The 16,208-nt window shown below is 39.2% G+C and overlaps 4 protein-coding genes across 5 annotated transcripts; 2 read left to right on the plus strand and 2 right to left on the minus strand.

Moving 5' to 3' along the window:
* The first annotated feature begins 689 nt into the window (after positions 1 to 689).
* LOC117567577 (uncharacterized) lies at positions 690 to 4,680 on the plus strand. 2 transcript variants are annotated; one of them, XM_034247653.2, is made up of 3 exons: positions 690 to 1,653; positions 1,723 to 4,192; positions 4,259 to 4,680. In XM_034247653.2, the coding sequence occupies exons 1-2, from the start codon at positions 1,032 to 1,034 to the stop codon at positions 4,125 to 4,127; spliced, it is 3,027 nt and encodes a 1,008-aa protein (XP_034103544.1). In that variant the 5' UTR covers positions 690 to 1,031; the 3' UTR covers positions 4,128 to 4,192; positions 4,259 to 4,680. The 2 variants fall into 2 exon arrangements, with proteins under 2 accessions (XP_034103544.1, XP_034103545.1); XM_034247654.2 differs by having other exon boundaries at positions 4,269 to 4,680.
* Positions 4,681 to 7,345: 2,665 nt separating this feature from the next.
* Positions 7,346 to 8,285, minus strand: LOC117569769 (pupal cuticle protein Edg-78E). The gene is made up of 2 exons (XM_034251062.2): positions 8,092 to 8,285; positions 7,346 to 8,024 (listed from the first exon to the last, which is right to left on the minus strand). Exons 1-2 carry the CDS (start codon positions 8,140 to 8,142, stop codon positions 7,653 to 7,655), a joined length of 423 nt encoding a protein of 140 aa, XP_034106953.1. The 5' UTR covers positions 8,143 to 8,285; the 3' UTR covers positions 7,346 to 7,652.
* Positions 8,286 to 10,624: 2,339 nt separating this feature from the next.
* LOC117570336 (pupal cuticle protein Edg-78E) lies at positions 10,625 to 12,844 on the plus strand. Its single transcript, XM_034251887.2, has 2 exons — positions 10,625 to 11,533; positions 11,657 to 12,844. Exons 1-2 carry the CDS (start codon positions 11,522 to 11,524, stop codon positions 12,062 to 12,064), a joined length of 420 nt encoding a protein of 139 aa, XP_034107778.1. The 5' UTR covers positions 10,625 to 11,521; the 3' UTR covers positions 12,065 to 12,844.
* A 2,159-nt stretch (positions 12,845 to 15,003) lies between these two features.
* Positions 15,004 to 15,730, minus strand: LOC117569885 (pupal cuticle protein Edg-78E). Its single transcript, XM_034251224.2, has 2 exons — positions 15,621 to 15,730; positions 15,004 to 15,544 (listed from the first exon to the last, which is right to left on the minus strand). Exons 1-2 carry the CDS (start codon positions 15,630 to 15,632, stop codon positions 15,197 to 15,199), a joined length of 360 nt encoding a protein of 119 aa, XP_034107115.1. The 5' UTR covers positions 15,633 to 15,730; the 3' UTR covers positions 15,004 to 15,196.
* Positions 15,731 to 16,208: the final 478 nt, after the last annotated feature.

Below are 16,208 nucleotides of genomic sequence, written 5' to 3' on the forward strand. Positions count from 1 at the left end.
CGAACAGAGGTAGCTGATAAGCGCGTACCTCAATATTGCCAAACCGCCGCCTCCTCTCTCCAATATCATTGGTTTTCCATGGGTCGCTTGGACTCGCGAAATCGAGTAGGGAAATATATGAAAGTGGTGGTAAATGCGTTGTGGACTCTTATCGTCATCAGACTCACATTAATGATGTATACACTTATCTACTAACAAATTAGTGTGTTTGCATCATAACTCAAGTGCTTAATCATCTATTGCAAATCATAATTTGAATAGCGCGCCAAACCAGCGCCATCTAGCATGCGTTGGTGGTAGTTTTTGGGGCAGCTGTACCAAATGCTGGAGACGTACAGCCTGAAGTTGAATGTCAGTCACTAGCCATAAAATGTAACTTGTGAATAAAATGTGTATTCGATTTATTTACAATTTTTTTATTAACTATAGAAAATGTATTCTAGATTTATAACAAAGTTCTCTGTGCCGAATAAATGCATTTTCTACCTTTGCATGATGTGCATTTAACGCCGCTAACAGTTGTGTCTGAACGTGTATGTCTACCACAAAAGGCCGCCATTTCCGCAGAGCGTAAATGAGAAGGCTAGCTATCGCACGAGCACAGAGCAACCCGCATGCGTGCGCTAAAGCGAGACAACCAGCTACCATTTTGTGCAGCACATACGCGTTTAACCCTAAAAAATACAGCACACTCGATAGACTTTAGTACAGTCGAAGTGACGCCGCGGCATACAAACGTGAATTAAAAAATCCAACAATTTGTGTTGTTGCTTCTGGTGCCGAACAATTGAAAAAAATAAAGGAAAAAAATAGCATAACAAAATATCAATTTGCGAAATACACAATTAGAAATTCAATACGCTAGGATAGTGTGTGGTGGTGATGGTACATGTTCGTTTTTTATGATTTGTGCAAAAGTAAAGTAAAAAAGAAAAAGAAGAAAAAACCTACAAACCATACTATATACTAGAATAAATAGCTAACGAGATCGAGAGACACGCACACACACATAGTGAGAGACGGATAGTACGATGAACAATCAACTAAACCCGGCCACCTACCGCAAATTCAATAATTTGCTTAGCAGCGGCGCTGTTACCGTCACCGGTCCCGGACAGCCGCGCATCTTGAAAACGACTCGACTCGCTGTCGGCGGCGGCGGCAATTCGAATGCAAGCAGCGCAGCAGCGGCTGCTTCGCAACAACAGCAAACCGTTATGGACAGTGATGGAGTTGCACGCTGTTATATTTGCGATGAGTTGCTATTGGGGAATCAAACGCAGACATCGCTAACCGATATGTGCACCACGCACACCTCAACCAAATTCCCCAATAAGCTGGCTCAACTGGTTGGCGAAGGCTTCATGGTAATTGTGTGCAACGAAGATTTCGTTTGTTCGCGCTGCACCAATTTGGTCAACTACTACGACCGCCTTGAGAACGATGTGGAGCGCGTTAAGTCGAATCTGCTGAATTTGCTAAACAAAAAGTATGGCATCAATGAGGATAGCGGTGGCAATAATAATGTGGCAGGAGATACGGCAAGTCCGCCTTTGAAAATGCAAAAGCTAGCAGGAAATGCGGCAAATCGTTCGCTCGAAGAGGGCGGAGATGCATTGCGACAGCGTAAGCTGGTGCAACAATCAACGCCAGGTAAGTGATATTCAAAAGAGAGTGTCTTATATCTTATCCATATTAATACCATTCCCTTGCCTGTTTTAGTGTCGCAACAATTGAAGGTCGCATCGCCACAGAGCGGCGGCGCCACCCAGACGCAGGTTCAACGCAAGGCAACCAAGATCTACAAGTGCACCTCGTGCGATTACAAGACCTCCGACATGCGTCTGTTCAACACACATTACGAGACATGCAAACAGCAGACGTTCCAGTGCAAGACCTGTCGCAAGATCTTCCCCCACTTTGGCGCCATGAAGCATCACATGGTGCGTGATCACAACACCGCCATGGACAACACTTGCGCCATGTGCCACATCAATTTCGTGAATGAGACGAGCTTGCGCAAGCACATGGAAACCAATCATGCCACCAATGTGCTTGTCACCAGCACCACAACAATTCCCGCTGCTGCCGCTCCAGTTACTGCGGCTGCTGCTGCCGCCGCCGCGGCTGCTGCATCGGCTGGCAATGTCACTGAGTCGATTGGTGTCTCGGGCTCGGCGCTGTATACATGCAATCACTGTCAGTTCAAGTCCACGGACAAGGGTGTGTTTGATGAGCATATGCGCAAACATGTTCAAACCAACAAACCGAAGCCATTCAAGTGTCGCCTATGCTCGCAACGCTTTGAGACACGCGAGGCGGCCACCGTGCACGCCAAGCAGCATCAGACCAACTACTTCAAGTGCGGTCAGTGCGCGATGACCTTCCCCAAGCGTGAGTTGCTCGTGAAGCATGCCGAGATTCATCAGCTGGAGAAGATGGCTGCCAGCGGCGCTAGCACACAAAAATTGCTGCAGGAGACCATTGATGAGGCATTGAGCGATTCGGTGCCAGCAGCTGCTGCTCAGGGCGGCAACAGTGGCCAGCAGGTGGTGAGCAGTGTGGCCGAGGAGAACAACATTCGCTTCTTTTCGTGCAGCATCTGCTCGCTAACCTTCATACAGGAGACGTACTACAATCACCACATGGAGACACACAGGCGGGAGAAGAAGAGCGGCGCTGCCGGTGGCAGCGGAGGAGGCAGTGGCAGTAATGCAGCTGCCCTCAATTCGGCTGCCACAGCATTGTTGAGCGATGAGCCCGGCGAGTCGGGTGTCGGCTTGAAGGAGGAATCGAATGAGCAGAGCGCTGAAGCTGACATTGAGAGCCTGTTTGAGAAATTGCATTCGGATAAGAATGACAGCGAGAAGAAAAATGAAATGGTCATCACCTCACAGGAGGGGAGCGGTGGCATCACTTTTAACATAACCATACCCCAAGTGGATGCCGCCGGCGTCGAGCAGGCGGAGAGCAAGCATTCACCAAATGCACAAGCGCCTGTTTCGGTTAGCATTGATATGCCCACTTTGGATCAAGCCGAGGAGGAAGAATCACAAGCGCAGGGTGACAAAACGGCTGAGGCTCGCGACACCAAATCGAATGCGCCACCCGTCTCTATGCCCAGTTTGGATGATGACAATGAGGCCGCAGCTGCAGCAGCTGCAGATGCCAATGCAGACGACACAACCGATGGCAATGCAGCAGCCAAGCCCAGCGAGAAGTCCAGCGCCAAGGGAGAGCAAACAGCAGCTAGCAAGGAGAAGCAGGTCAAGCAGGAAGGTGCTGAAGAAGCTGCGGGCGAAGCACAGGCTGCCGAGGCGGAGAAACACGAAGCCGAGGAGACGCCAGCAGCTGGCGAGCAAACAGCTGAAGCAGCCGAAGAAGCTGCAGCCGCTGCGGAAGCCGAAGCAGCTGCTGCCGCCGGTGAAGGTGAAGCTGGTGAGGCAGCGGGAGGTGAACAGCAAGTGGCCATGGAACTGGATGAGGCAATGCAGGCCCAAGTCGATGGTGGACAAATCAAGTTTATTGTGAATGAGAATGGACATTTGCTGCAGCTGGATAATCACATACTGACCGATGCCGAGGGCAATCAGATTATTGTGCAAGATCCCGAGCAGATACAGCAGCTGCTGCAGAGTGTTGGTGTGCTGCAGTCCGGCGATGGTTTGGAGGGCGACACACTGCAAATGATGACCGATGGCAGCGGCCAAATGGTTCTCGTTCATGGCGATAACAACGAACAGCAACTGATCGATGCCTCACTGATCAATTCCGAAGGCCAAATCATCATACAACAGGGCCAGGATGGCGAGGAGGGTCCACATGTCATCAGTGAGGATGGCACACGCATACCCGTCTCTGTTTCGTACACAGAAGATGGCCAACCCATTGTGCAAGTGCAGCAACAAGTGCTGGAAGCGGCACAGGCGAGTGCCGAGGAAAAGGAGGCGGCGGCAGCAGCGCAAGCCGAGGCCGAGGAGGCGGGCGAGGCAACACAAACCAGCGAATCGGTCACAGTGACAACAGCAGCGGCCACAGCGGTGACCACGAGCACAGCCAGCAGTAGCAGTGGCGGCACTGCCGGATTCTTTGCGCTCGACGAGTTCGCCGAGACGAAAGCGGACTAGAATTGGCGGTTGCGGGGACACAACCGTAGACACTACACTACAATACTGGCGTACGATGAGGACTGGTGAGTACAAGGCATACATAAATCTGCTTCCTAGTATCAACAATTAAATTGTAAATTTCTTTCAAGGTTTTAACAGATCTTAGACCAAACAAACACAGTAGCTGATGCAAGCTCTGACAACTCTCTGCACAACCCACAACACACACATACATCCGCATTTGATAAAAACAAAACAAACACACACACGGACACATTTATACATTTAGTATATGTATTAACACTCCAGTTGACAACAGAATCAGAACCGAGAAGAGATCGAGGAACGAACCACAACGAACAATTGCTGCCAAATATTCACAAATTTGGCCATCAGGCATCATCATCATCTTGCAATTGTCTTGACAGTGTGTGTTCAATGCTGGACTTGGCAGATATATATTAGGCTTAGTGTTTAGCATAGGTACAACAGTAAATTTAAACAAAAAACTTGTAAAAAAAAATACGAAAAAAACGAGTTCATAGATGATTACAACAGATGCTTGAATTATGATTTAATATTACCACACAATTATATTTTTAACACTAAATAAAATGAAAAGAAAACAAAAAAAAACATACAAAAAAAAACAACCATAATTAAAATAAAATGTAAACATAAATTCTATTAGCTTCCTAAAGAAAGCCAACTTCGTCTTATCATCCGTAAATACAGACATTTGAAGCCCAAGCCAAGCTGCGCTCAATGTTTTAATTATAATGAATGGCCTAAACTGCTCCACACACACACACACACACACATTCTCACCCGTAATAATACACTGAGACACACTCACACATACACAACACAACGCCACTTACACATACAGTTAAAAGATTTGAATTGTATTGTATGGCAAATGTAAAGATATGCGATTGTGCGAAAAAAAACAGAAACAGAGAAACAAAAAAAAATAACTTTAACAAATCTTGTTTTATATTTGTTGTGTGTTCGGAATTTAATTTGCATGTCGATGTAGATAAGAAGCAAAAACCGTACGAATACGATGAATTTGTTGTTGCTTACATCAATCTACAGATTAATAGTATTTAATGCATACACTCGAAGATTGAATTGTTGTTTGCTTAATGTTCAGAGTTCAAATAACTGGCAAGAAATTAAGTTGTATCCGATTTAATGACGAATGCCCGCATTATTTAATTTCAATTTGCGGCTTGCCACTTAGTGCCAAAATTGATTTGGTCAATCCCCTTGAAAAGCATTTTAATTGAATCCATTCGAATAGTTCTAATACCATATAGAGAGTGTGATATATTGTCAAATTAACTTCACATTTGTCGCTATCAGCTGTCGATGGGAGAAACATATTGAGACTCTCATCGAAAGTGAAACGCATTCACAATTGGAAGAGAGATTCTTATGAATAATGCATAAATATATTTCATAAACTTTTTAATTCATGTGTTTGTGTATTCGATTCTCAAGCAAATTTGTTGTCAAATAATAATAATTGCCTGGTATTTGGGATTTTATGCATTTGTCAACAATGTTGATTTTGATTTAATTCAGAATCTCAATTTGGACTAACTGATTGGTTCATATGGCTAACTAAATTTAAACTCCATCCAAGGACGTCGTTAAGTGGTGGGATTACTTTATTAGTTGCATCCACAACGACATTTTTGTAGTTTTTTTTCTTTTTATTTTGGTTTGGTTTGTTGATCTCTTGGTTGGGTCGGTGACATTAAAAGCTAAATCTGACGGCTTTTTGGTTTATTAGTCTGGTTACATAATCTTTTCGGCTCGGTCAATATTATGCAACGGCCTCAATTAGGCGATCACATGCAAATGAGTCGCATCAATTTTGAATTCAATTCGAAAGCCGTTCTAAACCAACAAAAACGCACACACACAAGGTTGACGATTGCCATTTCTGAACGACGATTCGAAAGGAAAAGTAAAGATGTAAACTATATGTATGTATTTATATTTGCTGCCAATTTACAAATGACTGATAAATGCCATCGATTAGCAGTTATTTATTTGACTTGTTTTCAAATTCAAACCCACACACACACACACACAAATGCATTCAAATGCGGGCACATAGAATTGCGATAATGACAAGCCGCGATATCGATAATACGCCCACCGATTACCTCGTCTATCGACTGCAGACAAAGAGAACCAAAAACCAACAACACACACTGCTTATTATTGCGCGATATTTAAATTAATGGAATAACTACATACGTTTAATGACTCATGTTTGGTTTTAAGTGTTTGTCATTTGTTTAATTGAAGACGGTAGCAAAATGCGGCAAATATTTTTATTAATGCCGGAATTCTGCATGAGCTGAGGGACACCAACTTTAACATTTTAATTGTCCATCTTTTTTCGTTGTTGTCTGCGCAAAACCGCGGAAGAGTTACGACTTTGAGAGCGACGATGAAATCAATTCTTATAATACAAATGCTGGGAATTAGACTGATTAAAGCAAAAATTAGAGGGTATGTGAGAAAATTGTTTTTTTTTTATTCTTTATTAATAAAAGCCTAAAAAACAATAAGATTGTATGCGCATGAAGAACTTTGTATAAACTTTCCATCTTGCTTGACAAGTTTAAGTTTAAATAGGAAGTCCATTAAATGCTAAATAAATAAGAAATTTAAATAGTTTGCAAATTTTAACTAGTTTGAAATATGATACAATAAATTTAGTTATTTAATGTTATTAGCCTAATCGGTTCAGAGAATTCACGTTCACTAAATGTTGCTTGACTATCTATTGGAATGCTGATTTCTTTCTTATTTAATCTACTCTCTTCCTCAGTAAGTTTTGAAATATTATGACAGCTTGCAGCACGAGTTACTTATGACTGGTTTTATACTCTAGCAGAAGGTATTCAAACTTTTTCAGAAATTAGTCTTATTTTTCGGTTGCTATGCGTCTTTCTTTTACTCTTCGATACAAGTTCGAATAGATTTCTTCTTAAGATATCTTTTGAAGGGTATTTATTCATCGTCATGCGTTAAAAGCTCTTTTCTTTCTGACATAATTTGAATTAACCACAAATTAATGAAACAAAATATGGTTTCAAATAAATGTATTTAAAAAAAAAACCCAAAAGAATGCTATAGAGTATTTTCCCATGATGATTGGATTCGATCATTGGCATTTGATAGAATTAATAATGCATTTAATTAGGTTTCAATTTTATTTATAATGTTGTTATAGATTTTTTTGTACATGATCAAAGCCAGCCAGTTGTATTTGTTTATGTTTCATTTAGGTTGATTTGCATTTGAATGCGCTAAACGATTAATACAAATTTAGATTTTTGAAATGTAACAATAACGATACAAGTAATAATGACTTCTTATCTCACATTCTGACACCTAATTGCCAGTTATTTAAACGACAATTTATCTCACAATCATTGACTATATTTTATTCTTATTATTGCTTAGACATTATACCCCAATGTCCGCTGTTGAACACAAACAAAAAATAAATAAGCTTTACCAGCGTCGTGATTTCTGTTCATCGACCGCCGGATGCGTTTGAAGATATTCCAGCAAGCGAGCTAAATGAGGTGGAGCAAAATCTCCCGTGGGCTGATAACCATTCTCATCGGCCACATAGGTGAAGGTCACTGGGATTCCTTCCTTGGACACATATTGAACCACACCAACTGCACCATGTTCGTTGCCCGCCGCCTTGGTGGTGATCCCATTGGAGGTCTGAAACTCAAAATTATAATTTCCGGCGGCATCCGCCGGTTGATTCACATAGTAAAGTGTTTCAGCTGCAGATTCTGTGGCAGCAGGACGTCCATCAGCAGCGGATGGTAGAAGCAGCAGCGCGAGTTGAAGCAGGAACAGCTGATGAAGCTGATCGGGATCGGGATTTACGATTAATCCCAGGCAAACAACAAATAAACAAATGCGACGCACAAACCTTGACAAACAGGCATTGCTGCTGGCCACGACGACGACTACGCGAATTCATTGTAAATACTTTGTTTTTTGAATTCACTTTTAAATTCAAATTAAAAGTGTCTCGGGCGTTGATCTGGAATCTGTTGCGATCGTTTCGGAGACAGTCAGAAAAGAGAGTTTGCAGCGAAAGCGACGCGATCCGTTGGTCTTGAAGTTGAATTTGGGACTGCCGAATAAGTATTTTGGCAAATGCAAAAATAAGCTTTCGCGATCTAAATCCCCCATCATAAAAATACAACAAAAATGCAAAACAACAACAAAAAAAAGAAACAAAATTAAAATTTAAGGCAATTCTCTCGCAGCGTTTTGTTAGCATGTGTTCTAAAAAAATGAATTCTAAAACTCTCGCGACAAAAACAAGACAACAAAAGTATTCCACAGCCTCTGAAGTCAGTAGTCGTCATATCATAATAGTCGACATACAACATACTACTGCTCGTCATACCTGCATAAATTGAGCATTATCGACTGCAGCCGCAACTTGTTTCCAAGTCCAAGTCTAACGACGTCGACGACGATCGGCAGCTCACAGCATCATCGGGTGTGATTTATGTCAGAGTTTTGATAATCGAGACCTGTCTATTATTATGAGTGCCGAAAACAATGAAGTGTGTTGTGTTGTGCTTCTGCCTTTATTAGGTGTGGCTGCAACTGCGTTGACACTGGCGCTAGGCACAGTGGTACCGAATAGTTAAATAAATGCATGAAACTGCGGCAAATTAGACAAAGATGAATAGTTGACTTGATCACTTCAATCGAGCCGCTTTATTCAAATATGCATGACTTTGAACATTATATATTAATTTATTGTGTTATAACGTTTAACAGCAATCTGTCCAAAGAGAAATAGAAATAAGAAGTTCATGGTCAATAAACCATGTAATTACGATATAGCGTTTCACGTCGAAATGTGATAATTTTTTGCATACAAACAAACCGGCTATAGAGCTATCAAAAATATGTTTTTTTTTTGTATTTTTTTTACCGTACGACATTACGGAATGATTGCGAAATCTTTAGAACACGAGCACGAAATGTTAAAGGTTTATTTGTATTATATCTGTCATTTGGATTTATTTCGTTGTGCGAGTTAAAAATAAGATTGCTTTCTGGCATATCTAATTATGCCGATCTGCTAAGCACTCTCCATGTGTCATCGACTAATGAACCTAAATTATTGCAAAGTATGAAAATTATTATTAAAGTGGCAATCATAACATAAAACAATTTAAACTGGTTTTTCGCTTAAACAAAAAAATTCAAACAAAAAATTTATGGGTATCATTAGCCACTGCATTCCTCGTCACTTTTTAATCACTTGTGCATCACTGTGCTTAAGTCTAAGTCTAGACCTTGCTCGACTTGGTCAGTTGGTCACACCCACAGAGGAATTCAAGAGTGAGAAGAGCTACAAAGACTTCGAAGAAGCGATACGGTCTCAAGGCGTCGAGTCGACAAAATCAATCAGTAAATCAATATCAATCAATAATTTATGGCTGAGTTGTGACATTTGCATTAGTTTGGAAGAACAACGTAGACTTATAAATTCAATTAAATTTCGTTAAATATTTATAAAAAGCAGCTAAAGTGTCAAAAAGAGAAGAAAAACAAAAGACAAGGGCATGCAATTTGATGAAATGAAATGAAATAAAATAAAATAAAATAAAAACTTTTATGATATTACGTTAATTGTTTAATAAAGTGTTAAGCGCTCTGCGTGTCGAGAGATGCGATTTTAGTTTTGAGATTGCGATTGGCAAAGTTCCTTCATGGGCAACATTATTAATATGATTAGTTTAATAACGGCTTAGCCTTAGAATTTGTTGATTGCCAAATAAAGAAAAAAAAAACACGAAAAACTCGCCTTACCAGTGCGTGTGTTAACTATTAGTACTTAAGAATATGCTGCTCATCGCATCTCATCTCACCACAAAAGGTTGACTCCATATGAACTCTCAACACCTCGAGCAGAACTAAGCAAATATGTGAAGATAAAAAAACAACATGAGAATATACAAAAAACCTATGTAAATATGTATTCATTTATAAATAAATAAATTTACAAATTTAATGTGGTTTTTATAAGGTAGCTTTCGGTTTCGTTCTTAACGTTATTTGCATAACAGATCCCCGTTATAAAAGAAAAAAATAAAAAGAATTATGGAAACCGCATGTCAATAACTGAGATGATCTTCAATATCAGTTGCTAATTGGCTTTGAGACGCTGTAGAACAGAGTTTGCTGCTTTTGTTTATAGTTCTTCAACAATTTATTTGTTTATACTCGTATTGTTGTTAACTCAGCGTCATCGTTGACGTTATAGATACGGAACTGTTTCCGCTAGAAATTCGTTTGGCCCACTTAAAATTCTGTTCGATTATAAACTAAAATGAACTTCGTGCTTGATTTGATTATCTCTTGTGGTATAATTCTATATTTTTTTTTTTGTTTCTACTCCTACCAACATATAGTTTATCTGATTTTATAATTTTTATTGATCTTGGAATGTGCCATCTTCCAAACATGATTTTTATAGTTTATCATAAAATCAAATAACAACAGCTTCCGTCTCGCTAATAAAACAAAGCTATCCAGAAAATGTGGTTGAACTACTTAATAAACACCTATATTAATTGGATTATATATTATTGGGGAATCTGCCGAAGAAAGCGTGACTTCTAGTTTGACCTAGTTTTTGTATTAAGAAGTTTGTCTAAGAATAAGAATTTTTGTTTAACCTTTTCAGATATTACAGAAACTGGTTGGTGATTAAAAATTTTACGACGGATAAGAATTTGGTTTTGAATCGTTAATAAATTCAGCCTAAATGAGATATGGGAAGCAAAGAACTTTAGATCTCGGCAGGGGATTATAAAATGCAGCCGGAATGGTCATAAATATTGTGCTAATAAACGGCATTATGATCATAATAAGCATGGCTTATAGGAAATGCTTGAATACGGCAACTAAGCGAGATTGTGGTGTGTGTTATCAAAGCATTTGGAGTTGGCCGGGTTTTTGAAATTGAGACGCCAACGTATGGACAACAGACAAACAAAAGAGTGAACAAAACTATTGACACTTTGATTATGTTTATTGGTTTTTCATCGATTTCGCTTTGGGCCCGACATTTTTCTCCATCTCGCATATAAAGTTAGTAAGAAGCATTGGACCAGTCCGCAGTACGGTGGCAAACTTTGAACCTCGCGCAGCTCGCGTTTAGATCACGTAGATCGCATCGCATCGCGTCTCATATCGGAATTTCGAATCGAACGAAAAGAAAAAAAAAATACAAATAAAATCGACAATTATCGCATTATCGCCAGACACTAATCAACACGAAATTAAATCATAATTAAAGCCGGATTAAAGTGAAGACTGTGAGAAATATGCGCAATTTTGTAAGCATTGACCTTGCTCCCATCTGTGAATTTTGATATCGCAGTGACCCAAACAATCCAAACACACAAAAAAAAAGCGATTAATGTTTGCTGATACTAAGCCACTCAGACGGTTCGTTTCAGCTCATCACATTGCTGTGCCTGGCGCTTCTCTCCTCGCAGCTGGATGCGAGGCTCGTGAGGATTCGTCGCATTCGTCGCCTGGTCGGTGGCAGCGAACGTGATGCCCAGATAACGGATTTTCGCGTACAGCCGCTGGACGAGAATGGTGTCTTTAAGTATGCCTTCAAGACGAGCAACGGCATCGATGTCCAGGCTGCGGGAAGTGCTTTGGAAACGATTGGCATCTTTAGCTACACCTCACCCGAGGGTCAGGATATCGAGACTCGCTACATAGCTGATGAGTTGGGCTTCCATGTGGTGGGCAGACATCTGCCCCAACCACCGCCAACACCCAGCTATATACTGCGATCATTGGAGTACATTCGCACCCACAACGAAGATGGTTCGCCGAAAGTTCATACACTGTGATCTTGAAGCACGAGGCACGTGGCACGTGGCAGTGGCAGCTGAAGCAGAAGTCTGATAAACTGATAGCATGTAGAATCAACAAAACAAAGAAAAAGAAACAAAAAACACAAAAAAATATCCCACACTAATACAATATTCAACTGTTGATAGTTTTCGTAAGTTGAAGCGGCGCAAAAGATTTTTGGTCTTTTGGTCTTGGATTTGTTTTTCTAGTCGTTCCGTTTTCATATAAATCATGTCATCTGCTCTACTCTATTCATATTCAAATCGTCCCATATTCTTCCGTGCTTATGGCTCAAACTAATTTATATTGACACTTAAGCATAATTTATAAGCAATTTTATTTCCCACCCACGTAATTAATATAAGAAAAAAAAAGAACGAAACAAATAAAAATGCCATGCTTTAAGTATTTGTTTAGGATTGTCGACCTCTTGTTGGCTAATTATGTCTTAATCATAATGAGCACGATCATAATGCTGTTTCGCATGACGTGACCCGGCTCATAAATATTTATGCTTCTACTCAGAATTCACAAATCAAACTGGATGGAAATTAAAGAAGATTCCATTTTTCGTTGCTTTTCGATATCTACAGATTTTTCGTTTAACTCTATATAAACAGGATTTTCTTTCCGGGTGTCCACATTTGTGCTTGAGTATTCACATTATCAACAGCTAAATGATATGTGAGTTCTCCCCGAAAAAAACACAGCAAAACTAACTCAAATATTTGCAAAGCTTCCATACTAGCTCGGCCTGATCGAGCATTAATTCACTATTAAAATATTCATTTTAAGAAATCCAAAAAAAGAAAAAACAAACAAAAAGAATTCCAAAAAAATCGAAATAAATCAATAACGTGTACAAAAACTATTCATGCTTTATTTTTTTATTATTGGCAATGGATCTATATTCGGCATTTCAATTTATCATTTACACTCATCTATACTATATATTCTTATATGCAGGATCCGCTACGAAACTCTTCTGGTTTGCACTGTTGATGACAATTATAAACATGCTATAGAGATTCCCCATAATTCATTAGATTGAACTTTGAATTTGAAGAATTGTTTTTGTGAAATTTTGCAGAATATATTGATGACATACTGAAATAAATGCACACTGAATTCTCAAAAGTATAAATCGTTTGTATTGTGTTTTGGTAATTTGTCAGTATTAATTTGAATTAATGTTTAGCACTGTATGGTTATCAATAATACGTCTGAAGATCATAAATCTTACTTAAAAGTGTTATAGACAGTCCTTCCGTTTATTTGTTTGTTCTAATTTCTGCGAGAGATCAAAAAATGTTATAGTTTTTTATTCTTTTTTTTGCAAAATTTTGCCATGTTTCGCTAATGAACTGAAAGCTTAAACGAAATGATTTTTTGCTGCTAATCAGCTTCATAAATATATATATGAAGTTATGATAAAACAGCATAAGTAGATGCTTAAGAATTTGCATCATTCATTTAGTGAAATATACTTGAAATACGAGTCTTTTTAATTCTTGTACTTTTGTCTATTGCGCATAATGAGGTAAGTGTTAAGTAGTTAAACAATGCGGAAAGTTCTTTACTTATCTTTTTCTTTTTCGCTTGTAGTTGAAGACAAGGGGCTAAGTTTATTGAAAAGCTGATAACATGAGAACCTTGGGGATTATAAATATTGTTTCTTGACTTATTTAACATTAAAATGAATCATTTTTTTCTGACTACATAATTTCTGTTAACATTGGAACAATCCTTAACAAATATTGTATTGTTGGGCATTTCTATTTAAGAAAAGTAGTATTTTAGCAGAATTAGGTAAACGTTTTAACTTTTTTGAAACTCAACGCATAATGCTGTTGCTTGAGTTTCAAGTATATTTAAGATGCGGAAATAATTGCAGCTGACTGCAGGACTAGTATATACGTAAATTGTTCATGCTTAAGATGTCTCAAGGTAAACAACTTACATAAATAGTTTTCAGAGTTAATTAAATGTTTCTCTTTTTCAGATTTGGGACACCTAAGTCTTTAAGATGTGAATGCAACTGTATGCCATAGATACTCATAACACAGGACGAGGATCTATTAAGAATAAATAAAATATAATAAGTATAAGTATTTCACAAAGTAGTTAAAGTATGTTCAGACTCAACTAAAGATTTATTTTGTGGATATATATATATATATAAATATTGTGCATCTATATCTTTATTCTAGATGCACAATACAAAATATGGATATATCTTATTTAAACATAAGATGAGTAGCTAACTCAATGTAAAGTTTTAAAGTAGGTGCAGAGTGAATAAAGGTTCCTTCTCTTCTGATTTGGGGAACCGAAATATGCGATTGCAACTGTCTGTTATATCATATATGGGCATGGAAATATGGCTCTCTCAAGGTAAGTATTTAGCATAAAAATTGAAGAATGTTCACAGTTAATTATATATACTGTTTTTGGGGATGTCTTTTAGTTGTGCAAAATAATTGGCTCCTGTCTGATATAAATACACAAATGCAAGACATGGGAGTATCTTTAAGATGAGGAGCTATCTCGAGGTAAGTAACATATTTAACTTATTCAGAATATGTAGAGTTCATTAAATGTTTTTTTTTTTTCTTTGGGACATCTTTTAGTTGTGCGGAAAAAATGGCTGCTGTCTGCAGGATATGAGGATATAATGTTCCCACTTTAGAAGAGTTGTTGTCTCAAGGTAAGTAATAATAAGTAATTTAATATAAAGAATGTGCAGGGTTAATTAAATGTTTTTGTTTCTTTGGGACATCTTTAAGTTGTGCGGAAACAATTGCAGCTGGCATAACACATTTAATGCACATTAAGTTTAAGTGGAGGACAATGCGATAATTTTGCATGAAGCCGAGGTGAGTGAATATAATATTTTGTTGCTGCGAACCCTTCACTAATAATGTTGTTTTCTTAGTTGTTGTTTTTTTGCGTTTAGTGTTTGCTGGCGGATGGATCAACGAGCTTTATTAACACGATAACTACTAACTAATTAAAAGGTGCGAATGTATGTCTCTACAATATAACAATGACTGCCACTTAATATCGAGATGGATGTGGAAGGTGTTGGGTGCTGGGTGCTGGATTGGACTGGGATTGGAATACTTGGTTTATTCGTCCTTCTGCGCTGCAGGATGGGTGCGAATGTATTCGAGGGCACGCAGCACATAAGCGGGCACCGGGGGAGGAGTGGGCAGATGATCGCCAACTGGATGGTAACCCTCCTCATCGGCAGTGTAGCTCAGGGAGATCTGTTCACCTTCGGGGGAGACATAGGCGACGGCACCGCGGACACCCGAAGGATTGCCAGCCTCCTGGACTTGAATGCCATTGCTTGTCTCGTAGGCGTACTGATAGTTGCCCTCGGCATCGGATGCGTCATTCTGGAAGCTGCGAATCTGGGCGTCCTTGTTGATGTTGTCGGCGCAGGCGCAGGCAATGAGAGCGACACAGAGCACCTGAAGTGGAGTGGAGTGGAGTTGGAGTTGGAGATGAGATGGGAATGCAGAAGCCACTTGAGTGATTGGCACTTACGTATTTGAACATGTTGTTGAGAGTTGGTTTTGGTTGTGAATGTGCTTGAAGTGTTGTTAAGAGGAGGATGCTTGAACTGCAACTGATTGCTGTGGTCAACTGCGTTGGGGTATTTATATATGTGGCAGCGCAACGTCGAAATTCGGAGCGAAGCCAAACGGGTTTTAATGGTTTTTTATGGCAATTGGCAACTGTTAAACTCTTAACTCGCAACTTGCCAACTACAACATGGGGCAGCGCAATGGGCAATGGGCAATGGACATTGGGCAGCAGCATCAACAATAATTGCCAAAAATCGTATTATCATAATCGAAACATTAACAACGACTACAACTACATCTATAATCGATATAAGAAATGAGGGAGAGAGACCCTTACAAAATGCATGAGTCATTTGCCAGCAATTTATTTCCATGGTTTAATTCGGTGTCAGTTTTGCATTTGCCCCATGCACCTCTTTATATTATTTTTTTGTTTTGTTTTTTCACTAAATCTTTAATTATTTGTGTATTTTTATGTGGTTCACACTTACACCAGCAATTTCACAAAAACAAATACAAATAAAAAACCATAAAAACAACGTACAAA

This window comes from Drosophila albomicans, chromosome 3 (assembly GCF_009650485.2).
Source record: "Drosophila albomicans strain 15112-1751.03 chromosome 3, ASM965048v2, whole genome shotgun sequence".
In the NCBI taxonomy this organism is placed as follows: Eukaryota; Metazoa; Arthropoda; class Insecta; order Diptera; family Drosophilidae; genus Drosophila; species Drosophila albomicans.

What these genes read in the sequence shown, in the direction of transcription:
- LOC117569769 (XM_034251062.2), bottom strand. Translation starts at nt 8,142, where the DNA reads ATGAATTCGCGTAGTCGTCGTCGTGGCCAGCAGCAATGCCTGTTTGTC. An exon ending in AGCAATGCCTGTTTGTCAAG is followed by an intron (nt 8,025 to 8,091) that starts GTTTGTGCGTCG and finishes GATCCCGATCAG; the next exon opens with CTTCATCAGCTGTTCCTGCT.
- LOC117567577 (XM_034247653.2), top strand. Translation starts at nt 1,032, where the DNA reads ATGAACAATCAACTAAACCCGGCCACCTACCGCAAATTCAATAATTTG. An exon ending in GGTGCAACAATCAACGCCAG is followed by an intron (nt 1,654 to 1,722) that starts GTAAGTGATATT and finishes TGCCTGTTTTAG; the next exon opens with TGTCGCAACAATTGAAGGTC.